The sequence below is a fragment of the Zophobas morio genome, unplaced genomic scaffold (genome assembly GCF_036711695.1).
Source record: "Zophobas morio isolate AGI-343-1 ecotype UQ-CSIRO unplaced genomic scaffold, CSIRO_AGI_Zmor_V1 ptg000002l, whole genome shotgun sequence".
NCBI classification, from domain to species: domain Eukaryota; kingdom Metazoa; phylum Arthropoda; class Insecta; order Coleoptera; family Tenebrionidae; genus Zophobas; species Zophobas morio.
This window is the reverse complement of record NW_026972107.1, coordinates 22,695,391-22,709,948: the sequence shown is the minus strand read 5'-3', so window position 1 is coordinate 22,709,948 and position 14,558 is coordinate 22,695,391. Positions and strand designations below refer to the sequence as shown.

The 14,558-nt window shown below is 34.8% G+C and overlaps 1 protein-coding gene across 4 annotated transcripts in view; it reads right to left on the bottom strand.

Moving 5' to 3' along the window:
- The window catches only part of LOC135130688 (protein bark beetle), a 43,018-nt gene that overhangs the window by 19,441 nt on the left and 9,019 nt on the right, over positions 1–14,558 (bottom strand). For all 4 annotated transcript variants that reach the window (XM_064058125.1, XM_064058140.1, XM_064058132.1 and 1 more), the window contains exons 2-3: positions 6,232–6,395; positions 35–6,186 (exon numbers count right to left, since the gene is read on the bottom strand). In XM_064058125.1, coding sequence (XP_063914195.1) covers positions 35–6,186; positions 6,232–6,395 — 6,316 coding nt within the window. The remainder of the gene's footprint in view (positions 1–34; positions 6,187–6,231; positions 6,396–14,558) is intronic.

Sequence of the window (14,558 nt, the reverse complement as noted above, 5' to 3'; positions counted from 1 at the left end):
TTTTATTCATCACGCGGTTATTCCTTCGACTTACTGAAGCCAATCGCCGATATTGGTAGCGTGACGACTTCGGCAATAAATCCATGATTGGAGGAAGCCCCGTTTGCAAAAAGTTTGACACTTAAACTTGGCAATTTGGTTCTGAACAATTTCTTTTCATTATGTGAATTCATGGTTATATGTTCGATTAATTTTGATGAAACGTTGTAAATGTCTCCATCATAAAGGGAGATAAAATCGGGGATTCCGTACTCTTGCGTCGAATTGAACAAATTGAATTGCAGCAGTCGGAATCCTAAAGGTTTGATGTTGTAGGCGCTTTTGAAAATTTTGATGCAATTGACTGGATGATTGTCGTATTTGTAGTAAAGCAGAATTCTTTCTTCGATTCTGATTTCCTTATGAGTGTCGCAAATATCGACCAAACTAAACAGGTTGTAAGGAATATTCAGGCTTTTCAATGGAGTAAAACTCGATTCGTGCGATTCCCTGCCTTCGCCGGTCAGCGATAACATATTTATGCCAACTCCGAGCGAGTCCTCGACGGTGTTATACAACAAGTTTATTGTATTTGAAGGAGAAATTAAATTGATACCGTGCGACGCACTCTGCATGACATGGACGTAGTTTATCTTAGGACTCTTAATAATGCTCTGGATGCCTGGAGATTTCTCGTTATGTAAGATTCCTGCCCCTATTATGTTGACGTACTCCATTACGGACTCTTCAGTTTGCATTGTTGAATGCGTCTGAACATCATGGATTCTATAAGCGTATAACTGCTGCTCGAATTCCGGATTGGCAAATCGAATACCGCCCCAGTATTCATAATTCTGTTCCAAATTCCTCTGGCCACAATGGATAAACACAAATTTCGAATTCCATTTGCATCGATGTCGGTGCCCAAACTGTTGACCATTTAATCTAATAGGACAATCTTCGTACTTTTTCTCCGTTCCTTTGCACTGTAGAGGTTCAGGCCATGACCATATTCGTGACAAAGAATTACTGTGGAACTCAATTCTAATGTCATGGTCGAAAAACGCATTCAATGGATCGAAACCTAACTCTCTACAGACAACCTGGGCATTTCTCTCAGTGAATCGAGGATCACACATCGGAATCCACTGCAAAGTTGTTTTGTTGAAATATTCGAGGAAACCTTCACGAGGTGTACTTTCTTCGCCATCGTAACAATTTCTTCCTTTACATAATCGTATACTTTCCCCTCCGACGAGAGATTCCAGTTGTCTTTTTTCCCGTACTATAGGATTGTCATTTTCTGATTCTAGATACCCGGCCACAGAAATAGGTCTCATGACAATTTCACTGCCTTCATAACCCCGAGCTTTTAAGCTACCCAAAACAAGAATTCCAACATTTGGTCCAAACTCCATTACTACGCCGGGTTCTATTGTTAAAGTGACTTTAGGCATGACTGTGATATCTGAACGAATAAGGTACGGGAACTCCCTGTTATGTAGAGTTAGATCGGCCGTTAATCGACCTCCAAGGCTGTCCAAATCGATAGAAGAGTTTGTCGTAAATGAAGGCGAGTAGCTCGATTCGAAGTCATCGTTTAGAAGATACGGTTTGAATTCTGCGACTGCGTGATTGTTCCAATCGTCAAAGTCGAAGATCTTTTGCTTTATTTCGTTTTCGTTGCCGCTGCCCCACCAGTTTTCACGTACGTTTAAGTAGTTATTGATTTTTGCGGTTTGAATTCCAGCGATCAACTGATAATCTAGCTGGTTTCCAGAAAAGAGGTTTCTATAAACGTTGACTTTCTGAATTCCTCGAAAAGCCACTACACTTGTTGGGTTTTTCTTCAGTTGCAGTATACCAAAACTTCGCCCCGTTACTCCATACTTGTTGTTTCTTAACTCGTTAAAAATAAATCTTGCTGGTACTTCACCAATTATTTCAGATTGACTATTCGATACGAACTCAATTATGTATTTTCCATTATTGTTGGTAAACTTGTTATGGCTTATCAACAGTTTCTTTTCCATTCCACCGATTGATATTAATCCGCTTGCACAATTATTGTCGTTGAAAATATTTCTTGTGATGTTAACAACAGCGAAATGTCCATCTACATTAAAACCGAATTTTTGATTGTGCATCCATGTGTTGTTGTCCATGTAAACGGAATGGGTAAAGTTTTCATTGTACTGCCACACGTATGGTAAATGGATATCGAATCCCCCGGCTTTGTTCCTTTCCACGGTGTCATCTTGCAGCACGTAGTGGAAGATGTTATTCGATGACCTCATATCTCTAGAGAAATGATAAAAGCCTTTCCCATTGTCCGTAATTAGTGAATTATTTATCATTATCACGATTTCCGAAATGTTGCTTCGATGTAAATCCCAGTGAGGCGAATGAACAAAGATGGCTTCGTTTTGATTATGGGAAATTTCACAGTTAATAAACTGGAAACTTTCATTTGCTTTCCTCAAAAAATGATTACCTAATTCGTCTAAATATCGGTTATAATATGAAGCGTGTAGACCAAACTGATTGTTTCTAATTTTCGAATTAAGAAGAGTGACGGTAGGAACGGGGCCTTTTACAATTCTCTTGTAAACGTTTTGAACGGGAGCTTTGATTGTGCTTATGACTAGAACAGTACCACCGTAGGCGTAATTCCCGCTCGTGTATTCCAAAATTATACCGTGACTACTAGAAGTTGTGGGAAAGACTGTAAGGTCCCTTTTTAAAACCCATGTTGTGGATTTTTTGTTGTACGAAATAGCGTCTTGGATTTCTATATTTTCGGTACTGCGATTCTCTATAGGGTTCAGTAGTTGAATTCCGATCACCCATCCAGGGTCACTCGTGAATCTATATATTTTAGAAATGCTGTCTCCTAGTACTCTAGATGTTACTAAATACTTGGTTTCCCCCCGTTCTACTCGTATGCTGTTTTGATCGGAAGTATACGGAATCATGATGGGTTTATAGTGGGTGTTATCTTCAGTTTTCAAGAACCATCCCGCAAACTCCCTCTGTTGCAAACCAGTGAGAATAGGATCGTGTTTGACACCTATAAAATTGTTCTCGATGGAGCTGCCAAAAATATTGAAACCCAGTTGTACCAAATTAATCCCGGCACCCCTGTTACTCGAAAATTCCGAATTTTTTATTCTGTTGACTGCATCGTCCGTGAAGATATCTGCATACAGAACGCCCAGCCCGTGATGGTAGTTATTAGAAATACGTATGTTCTCAAAATTGTGTCTGGCGAAATCAATCTGTAGAGCCGGTTTAAAAGTACTAGTTGCATAATCCAACAAGCCCGCCATTTCGATGGTAACATATTGAATGTTACTTCTTTCAGCCAAAGCTCCAAATCTAACACCCGCCCATGACGACTTATAACATCTTATACCCACGTCGTTTTCGTGTGTACACGAATTCTCAAAGTTGCCTTTAGTTTCAGCTTTACATTTAGTTATATCTAAGTCAAAGTCTTCACATTGCACATTAGACAAAATTACGTCTTCTGTAGTACCAGCAGAAGGAATTTCGTTACGTTCTAAGTACCAGTCTTCAGGGTTTAACACATACCCTAATTGTTGACACACTAAAGCTGCATTTTTAATGGTCCACCCATAATTGCACACAGTACCCCACTGTTGGTCAATTTTCACTTGTAAACGCCCTTCATTTTCAGTTGCTCCACCCAGCAACCTAATAGGAACTTTCGGTTCTATTTGAATAATTTCGGTTTCTGAGTCGTATTTCTCCGTTTCCATTTCGAGTGTTTCGTTATCTGGTGGATGCACGATTTCTTCTTTCAATGTAAATTTGATGCTGTTTGGTTCTATACCGCGAGCTTCCAGTTTCCCGCCAACCATCATTCCTATTGACGGAGGGAATCTTAAAGTGACTCCGGATTCTATTGTTAGTTTACCACCAGGGCGAATGTTGATATCCTTTTCCACTATGTATACTCCTCGTGATAGAGTTTCTTCTCCTTCCACTTCTCCACCAACTTTATCAGAGTCTGCGTTAATGAATTTAGGCACGTAAAACTGATTATTATTTATTTTAGTAGTTGAAGGGTTTGAATTGTGTAGAAGAAAAGGGCTAAAGTTGATTTTGGCTAAATTATATCTGTCAAAACGGTGAAACAGTCGAGGTAGTACACTTTCGTCTAAGCTGTAACCTAGCCAGTTGTACGTACAGTTGATAGATTTACTTTGGTCTTCGAGGTGACTCCCAATTTCATATTTAGAAAAAGGATTTTCAATGATGTTCCTAAACACGTCAACATTATCGGAACCAACAACAATGGGAGCTGCTACTCGACCTCTAGGATTCAAAATAGAAATAGAACCATCTTCTGGTTGGAAGGGTTCGGCAATTCGGTTATTTTTCACGAAATTGCGCGTGAAAAGAAGGAACTGATCTTGAGCGTATGGCGAAAGAGCCAAGTTTGCAACAAAGGTACCAGAATTGTTGATGAAGTAGTTCTGGACGATTTCTATTTTTGTTTGTAAAATATTAAATTCCTCTAAGGGTTTGTTTTTAATTAAAACTGAACCAAAAGATCCTTGACGGAAATGGTTGTATTCAATTTTGGCATCCAGATTCAAGGCTGGCGTAATTCGCAAACCTATTCTATTGTTACTAATAAATTCGTTATGTCCAATCTGGAGTTTCGTGGATGCTTTGCTCATTCTCCAACACGTCAATATTTCCAAAGCATCATTCAAACTGTTCTTGAAGCTGTTCCCTGTGAAATTGAAGAAGGATTCCCCGCAGAAGTTTCCGTGAAGAATTCCGGTGTCTAGATTTTTGTAGATCTCTGAGTACTGCACAACGGTTGTTTGGTTGACTATCAAAAATTCAGTTTCTTTTGTGTTGTTCAACCAAATTGCTACGCCATAACCGGAATTTGAACTAATGCCAGACTTAGAAATATTTCTGCTCCCTCCGGTGTAAGTGATGTTGATACCGTCACCTTCATTGAACGAAATTCGGCTCTCAGTAACATTGATGTCTCCAACGCCACTAGTAACATGAAGCCCCGCTACGTGTTGGTTCTTAGATATAGAACTTTTATAAACATGAACTTGCGATCGTAAATTATCAACAGCAATTCCTCGTCCTGAATTTTCAGAAATATCTGAATAGCTCACGTTTAAATCGTAGCCTTTGTTCAAACCAGAGAGCAAACGCATGAAGATAGCAGTATCTGTTCGGGCGTCTGCTTTGAATTTGACAAAAATCTGATGACCGATGCTAGTCAGAGACTGAGGTCTTGTGTTATTTCGAATGGAGAACGTTGTTAAGAGTCTATGATTTAGAGCAGAACCGTCGTATATTTCTACAGTTGCGCTGTCGTTTAGATTTGTAACGGCACGGAGTATGGTTAAAGTTATAACATTGCCTAAACGAGTGGTGAAAACTTTATCACAAGATTTCATTTGATTGACAAAAATCGTTTGTTCGGCGTACAACTGCAAGGGAAAAGTTTGGCTAGAGACCATGGCGAGATTACAGAAATCGTTATAACCCGACCTATCGCTTTTTTCTTCTAATCTTTCATCAGCTCGGACATATCTGATACCATCACCACCATTTTCATTGATAATGCATCCGTCGATGTGAGTTAAACCGTAACTAGAATTGACGAAAATACCATAACCTCGATTGTTACGTAGGGTGCAGTTGTTTAAAGTTATCGGACCCTCAGGCCTAGTAACATTAATACCATTATATGCCGAACTTATAATTTCAAGCTGATTCATCCCTGGTGGCACGCCTTCCACTTCCACAGCACTGGTAGTGTTTTGATTTCTCCCAGCCCCCGCGTAAAGAATTTGAATGAAATGTAACTTAGACTTGGACGTAGGCACATACAAAGTGTTCGATAAAGTCAAAACTTTACTATACTTCGCATCTTCGAACTTAATTCCTCTCCAGAAGGGTAACGTTTGATCATGTCTCGGCGCACACTGTATAGCGAGATCTGGATGGTAATCGCACACCCCCGATCCCATTTGTCTTGTATTCCACTGACATTCGAGTAAAGAGTTTTCGGTTCCCATACATTTTGGTTCTTCGTATAGAAGTCGTGGTTTCAGCGGCATTTCTCTATCAATCCAATTGAAAAAAGCTCCTCCCTGAAAGCCGAGTTGTCTGCATGCCGTTTCCATATCGGCACGCGTCCAACTAAATTTGAATATGAATATAACGAACGACAAATATGTGACTTACTTCTTGGAATTGGTGCACACGCTGCGCCAACGACCATTGTGACGTAGTTGTACTCGGCCTGCCAAAATCGTTGGACCGTCAGAGAGCCGGATGTCGGGGAAATTAATATTCTTCGCAGAGGTATCTCTTGCGGTCGTTAGAAGGATTCGTTCATTTTCGGTGCCCTAGAAATAAGGGAAATGGTTTAGTTTAGTAGATTTACACCCACGCCAATTTATCTATTGTGTAGGAAAAGAAAGTACTTGGAAAGGTTTCTGATAGATTTGTTTGTGCTATACGGAGAACTGCACTCGAAGGATGTAATTTTATGAGAGTGTGCGTACAGTCCGGCGCCATTAAGGAGAGATTAAAATTATGATTGTATGTACAAGGTTAAAAACAAGTATTGACTCATAGAGCCGTGGATTTTTAATGCTGTCAAGAGGTGCGGTGAATGCTTAATTGTTCACATGTCATTCGTATTTTTTTAATAAATATAATTGTATTTTTAGTGAAATTTTAAATATTACTAAAATAAAAACAATATGACTGGTTTTATTAAAAAACAAAATATAGGAGCGTTTTATTTTCAAAATAGTTTAAATATTTAAAAATTTTGCATACTTGAAATCATTTTGCATATTTTTCCCTTTTTGGTGAAACCCGTATATATTTTATTATTATATTGATAAAAATAGATATATACCTACTTTATTAAACTTAGGTCGCAACCACAAACATAAAAAGAATATAGAGAGCGAATTTCGTTTAAAATTTTGAGATTTGTATTCATTTTTTTCTTAGTTTTATGTGAAAGAAACTATTACATATGCAGCTGACTACTGAGACTTATCGACATATATTATGCACTTCAAGACGTCTTTCTAGTAAAGATTTATTTAATAACTTTTCAGATGTTGCCATCAACTTTTTAATCATAATATAAATATGTACCTATGTTAATTCTTATGTGTACAGAGTAATATTACTATTACTAGGTAATGTTGAAATGCTTATCTTCTTAGATGTTTAGTTAATTAAATAAATCCATTCATAAGTTAATTTGTTGAAACACCCTGTTCAGTAATGGAATATATATATGACACCTTACAAAGGGGATGAAAAATTAAAACATTTGCATTGTTTTTTCTTCAAAATCAGGGGATGTTTTTATAAAACTGACAAAACTGTCCCACCAATGAATCACTAAACAAAATTAGTTTCTATTCGTACAAGAATTATAACACTATGCAACAAATTAAAAAAAAATAAAATTCACAGAATGTACAGTATGTAGTTAAAATTTCTTACCTCAAACTCAATTGAGGATTATGCTTGAAAGAATCGTATCACATCAGGTTTCAAAATGAACAGTGTTTATTGAATTTTTTGAAATCGTACAAAATTAATAAAACAAAACTTCATTTTTCATTGAAAAAGGTCTGTTTTTTTGAACGATTGGCATTCCTATTGTAGCCAGATCTCACAGTATTCCTCTGAAGACACCAACAGAAGTCTGCAAGCATGGGTGGTTACATAAAAGCGATATTTTTACGATTAACTACAATCAAGTGTCCCAAAAAGTACGAAAAACAAAACACCCGTTATCTATGTTTTCTGACGTGATATGGGTATAAAACATTTTTTTCTTTAGTATATGGAGTATAGGTACCCAACCTATCACATCAGGTTTCAAAATGACAAGTGTTTATTCAATTTTTTGAAATCATACAAAATTAATAAAACAATACTTCATTTTTCATTGAAAAATGTCTTTTTTTTTCGAACGATTGGCATTCCTATTGTAGCCAGATCTCACAGTATCCCTCTGAAGACACCAACAGAAGTCTACAAGCATGGGTGGATACATAAAAGCGATATTTTTACGATTAACTGCAATCAAGTGTCCCAAAAAGTAATAAAAACAAAACACCCGTTATCTATATTTTGTGATGTGATATGGGCATAAAACATTTTTTTTCTTTAGTATATGGAGTATAGGTACCCAACCTATCACATCAGGTTTCAAAATGAAAAGTGTTTATTGAATTTTTTGAAATCATACAAAATTAATAAAACAATACTTCATTTTTCATTGAAAAAGGTCTTTTTTTTCGAACGATTGGCATTCCTATTGTAGCCAGATCTCGCAGTATCCCTCTGAAGACACCAACAGAAGTCTGCAAGCATGGGTGGATACATAAAAGCGATATGTTTACAATTAAATGCAATCAAGTGTCTCAAAAAGTACGAAAAACAAAACACCCGTTATCTATGTTTTGTGATGTGATATGAGTATAAAACATTTTTTTCTTTAGTATATGGAGTATACCCAACCTCAAACACTATCTGAACTTTCTGTGAATTTTTTAGTGTTGCATAGTGTAATTAAACTGTCAAATTCTCGGTACGTGCCAAGTTATGTCGAGTAAAGGGAAAAGACAAATTTGTATCTGTTTTCATTTTTTTTCTTATCATTGGTTAACAGTGTAGAACTGTACATTTTTGTTGGTATGATTAAGGACAATTAATTTATGGATTCTTATCTATATGTTTCCAAAACTTTTTCAACTGTATCAAAAAACAACTAAAAAATTGATAGGACAAAATCTGAATTATACCATCTGAGGAAATTGTGACAGTAAAATCCTAGAAAGGGCACAAATCTTTCATTCAAAATAGATGTTCTAACAAAAATTAACTAGTGAAATATTTTTGGGTAGCTGTGTTTATTCTCTGTAAGATATGTAGTCTGACCTACTAATGACAACCTTGTTATATGTAATTGTAAATGTTAAACTGATTGCAAGTCAGTTCTTATTCAATATTTTTCTACATAAAGGTGTATCAACCAGAAAACCAAATGCATTATAAAATTATGTAAACAGGTCCACATATTTCTATTGTATTGCTTTCCATCAAAAATTTCGTTTCCTGCAAAGAAGTCAATATTTTTTTTTAGTTTTTTATTTGAGCTTCAAGCTTTCTTGTTTCGCCGAATTTATGTGTGACCATTTGATAGTTTTTTTTTATGTATTCTTATATAACAGGTTTTTACACCACTTCATGTTTCGTCAGATTCATATCAAAATTTTTCTAATTTGAGATATATCTGTTCATTTGCTAGTTTGCTACAGTTGCTCCTCTGTCCAACATCGTGCTGGGAGTCTTGGTTCAATAAACATGTTTCGTGTACACCGAACTTTTAGACTACGTTGTACATGTTGTAGTCAGATGATTTCTATAACAAATAACACTTTGTGTTCGAAAACTTTTTTTAATTTTTCACAGGTTGTACGAAGGTACGAGTATATCTCAAAAAATACGACTGATAATTAATGTATCGATGTTTATTTGTTGACGGTTACAAACAGACGAGAGAGAGAGTCTTTGAAATATGCATTGCTTGCTAACAGTAAAAAATGGTGGATGTGTAAAACGGGGGTTGGTACTAGTGGTACCAAACATGTTTTTGCCTAGTTTTGCTTCCCATGGACAAACGTTGTTTAACAACTCTAAAAACAAACTGATTTTAACTTTAGCTTGATGTCCTTTTGTTGTAAACCGTTTGTCCCTGTATATATCTTTAGAGGTCACCACGCTCGAAGTGTGCTTGCATAGCAAATTTCTCTTTTTCTTTTAATTTTAATTTTTCAATTGTTGAGTGAACTAACTAATGAAGCCTTTGTTTTAAAACGATAAATCAACTGAACAAAATAAGAGCTTCGCAATTATAAATTAGTTATAGTTAGTTATAATTTATAATATGGAAAATTATGGAAATATAAATATAGAAGATCAGTTATCCAGCTCGGGTGGTCTTAAACCTAACGGTAAAAATGTTTTGGGTCAAGTAAGGAAACATAAAGAAAAGTCTTGTGCTGACATTCTAAATTTAAAATCACAGAAAAGTTTCATGCCTGAACATTGCAATCTTCGTACACACATTTTAAAATTTATTCATATATGTGTTCTAATATTTCAAAAGGTCCATCCAATTCTGGAAGAGGGGAACTTCCGAAATTTACAATAGAACAAAATGACGCGAATATCTGGATTTCTGGGTTTTTCTAAACATGACATACAATATCAACAAACTTTAAACATTGAACACACGTGGTGTGAAAGTTAAAGTGTTCAAAAAACACAAAAAACAAGTAAGTTGTATTCGTGACACATATAAAATAAGTCGTAATATCAGGTTAAGATTTTTTTTTACATCCCGGTCTCCAGTTTTCATATGTTTGTCTGCCGTCTATTTGTCTTTGTCGATTTTAATTAGACAGATAATCTCCGAACATAATTTTGTATGTAGGTATATTAGGAATATTGTGTATATGTTAAAACACTAACCAACATTAGTTTGATCATACTCTTGTACTTGTGGTTTATGAATCCGCATTGAATTTTACCCTAGGCATCCAAACTTTTGCAAAACAATCCAAACTGAATTACCGGTACAAGCGATACGGGAATCATATTTCTTCTAAAACGAAGGTTGCGTGTTCGAACCGCTCATGGTGCTTTTTTTAAACTGTGACTCTTATTATGTGTTTTTAATTAATAACGGTTATCACAAAAAAAAACTATCTAAATAACGTATGATCAATTTTTTAACACATAGGGATTGTCATAAAATAAAAACAATGGTAAAATTAAGTTTTATAATTTTTTAAAGAAGATGGGTTTGTTTGACTATATTTCAGGGGTGAAGGAAGTTCTGTACAAATAACTTTAAGCCCTTCTTTTTGTAGGTTACAATGTAAATGTAGATTTTTACTTCCCAAGCAAAAATTAGGGAACTATGTATTATAAGAACCATTTTCCGACCAGCTTATTTCATGTTTTCTCAACGTTTCATAGCTCGTGGACTCTGATAGGTCACCCGTTTCCATTTGTCGGTTTACTGGATTGATTGTTGTGAAATTTAATGTAGGTACTTTAAGAATACAGTGTAGATGGTAAAATGCAAATCACAATTTATTTAATCATCTTCAGCAAACTTTTAATAACATTATCTTATTAATAATTTTGTGATTTATTAATACACCCTTATGCATATAGGTTTAAAAAAAAGTTATTATTATCACGAACCTGGTAAATCTCTAACCAGAATTCAAGCATTCATGCTGCTTTCTTTGTAGTTTAATAATGTATCCATATTTTTTTTATAATTTATACAAGATGTTTTTAAAACGTAATTAATGGAGTTGTTTATTTTATCAACTAAATCAAAAACGGTTTACTTAATTTTCCTGAAATTCTGGATATACATTGTTGTTGTTATTACTATATATAACGTTGTACACAGGGAACACTTTTCATGTGTACAACGATGTCCTTGCTAAAAAGTTGCTGATGTCACTACAAAATTGATTATGATATTGTTACTTATGATAAAGAGCAAATCATACAACTTTACCTGTAGTTTATAATCTGACCGTATTGTTCCTTATTTGCCGAATCAAATTGTGATATATATGTATAGTGTGTAAATCCAGTGGTATACAATGTGGTTGCTTAAAGGATCTATTCTGTGACTACTATTTGAAAAGTGGTTGGAAGTGAAGTAACCAGCTTTCGAGTCAATTTTGTAAATAGTGGTGTATACTTGTAGCATCCTCGTTCAGGTAATCACGTTTTACTACATATGTAGTCGCAAATAAGTGATCCAACCAGTTTTTACTCCTCCACAAATTTGATCCTTAGAATGAAATCAAGACATACCTACGTAAATTTGGTCATTCAAGGTAGATGAAAAATCGCACACACATTAGATAATTTGTTAAAGGAACTGAAGTTATTTAATGGACTGTATTGCAAATGCGAAGGAAGTTCTGTAGAAATAATTTTTAACCAAGTTCTTAGTTTTATGAAGAAGAAGAAATTATTTCAGAAATTTAGTTTCCAAAAGCAAACTGCAGATTGTTATATGTAGGTATTTTTTATCATTCTTTTACAACATTATAAAGAATCTAATTATCTGATTTACTGCGGCAAATTTTATTAATAAGATACGCGTTATCACGATAAGGCATCGTTGTTACAAATGAAATTATAACAGAAGCAAACAAAATTCTATTATTAATGTTTAAAACTTTATGGTCATTTTATTTCACATTAATTACGGTAGTACTCTGTGAAAATAATGGTTTCTAGTTTGACTAAGTATATTATTCTCCTGAGTGCACCAGGCTTATTCTAAACATTTTCATTTCTTCAAATTACTCAATCTCAATATAGATTTTTCTAATGCTCTGGTTCATTTAATAAAGCTTCAAATTTAAAAAATTTTGAAAAATTTCATATTTTATTTTTCTTGTTCTTTTCTTCGTGAAGTTTCTTGTGCTTTTTCGCTGTTTCTAATTATTCTCAGTTTACATTCAATCTTTTTTTACATAGTGTATAAAATTAACTTAGTCCGGCAATTTTATATTAAAAATCCAGTACAACTTTAACAGACAAGAATAGACACTAGTAACTTCTAAGCAAACAACGAACTAGGCTTTTTTGCTTTTTAATAGTGAATGCATTTGCATATAAATATAAGTGTGCGATTTTGCTATTTTTAGTTGCCTTGGGATTAGAATTGTAAAGTTCACACTGTGTCAAGAGATTTCCCGATACGCTAAAATAATGAGTGACCTTTCAACCACTCTTGGAACACGGATTTCTCCTACTTTTTTTTTCTAGCATATGTATAAAAATAATATTTAATTTTTTTGCATAATGATTTTATCGAAACTCTTTTCAAAATTTTTTAATTTAATCTCGTGTATCGCTACATAATTTACTTTTATCTTAACCTTACCTTCATCAGTGAATGATAAACTTGAAAAAGATACAGAAACATGGTACTAACCAGTCATGCTTAGAAATTCAAATCATCTTTAACTTCGTAACACTTTCATGCTAAAATGAGCATCATTTCATGAAAACGAATTTCACAAAAGATTATGTGACTATGGAAATTCATTTTTCCCAGGAACTCGGTAATCAGTGCCAACCATCAAATAATGATATTCATACTTACGACAGTCATTTATAAAGTGAATTATTTTACTACTTATCTAACTTGTCTGAAATATTAAAAACGCAATAGAGCTATAATTAGTGTTACAGTAAGTAAGTATATCTATTACAATAAATATAATGGCCTCCCTCAAAGAGCTAATAAATAGATGTCACTGAAATCCGGTACCTATTAATTTGTGAAGACAATATTTTCCTATATATATTTTTTTCTAATGAGCTAACTCTATCAACATTTAACCATTAAAGGACACTTCAAGAAAACATAGAATTGATCTGAAAAATTTTATTTTATTTTCTTGTTACGTTCAAGTACCAACAAGCAATATTGTTTTTACTCTGTAACGCACTCGAACGCACAGCTTTCCTTTCTCCTCTTCCGAGTGTCACTTTGCCAAAAAACCGATATTTTCCACGCTCAGGTAATCCAACTGGGCGGAAACAACGGTTGAAAAATCGTCTGGCTCTGTTTAAATTCGTTACCAGAGCAGAATCATATACCATAAAACAAAGCGAATCCAGTAAAATAGTTCTTGAATCTTGAAATGATGTTAGCGATGCATATTAAATGCTACGGTACACTCAGGTCAATGGCATACCGTGCAGCTTATCCGATCTCTTGCGACTCCCGCGAGCAAACAAAGTCTTCACGTTCACCTTCTTTTGCTTCAAAAACTGCCACAAGAAAGTAGTACGAAGTCGCTGGAAGAAGGGAGACGATAAGATCGCTCTGACTTGAAGTAACTGTTTGCTGACGAGTTAGCAGAACGAGAGCTTCGAATTACAGCCTGTTATTCTTGGTGTTTTAAATGTTGAGACATTGAACGGACGAAGAATATTGATGAGGACATTTCCGGGCGTCATCAGACATAATATTGAATAGAAGCAATAACTTGTAGATAGATGAGCTTGTTTTTTAGTTGCTCGTGGTACGAGTATGACCCTGTTCAAAGAGGTTAATCAACTTATTGGACGTTTACGTGGGTGTACCCAATGAAACAGTTTTTACACAGGAAGAAAGTGTCGAGGTTGATCGCAACTACTGAACGACATAATTAACAGATTTACCCACAACTTTCATTCTTTTGTAATTACTAATTAGCAAGCTTTGCGTTATTCTTTTGGGTCAAAAATTATTCGACCATTATAGCGTTTTATGCATAAACAATGACAATTATTTCATGATGTTGCAAATATGTTTCTATGGTTTCTGGGCTAACAATATGCCAGCAGCAATAACAATTAGGAAATAATAATTAAATGATTCATAAAAGTAGGTACTGAATAGAATTTCATCAAGAAGAATCAAAAGAATG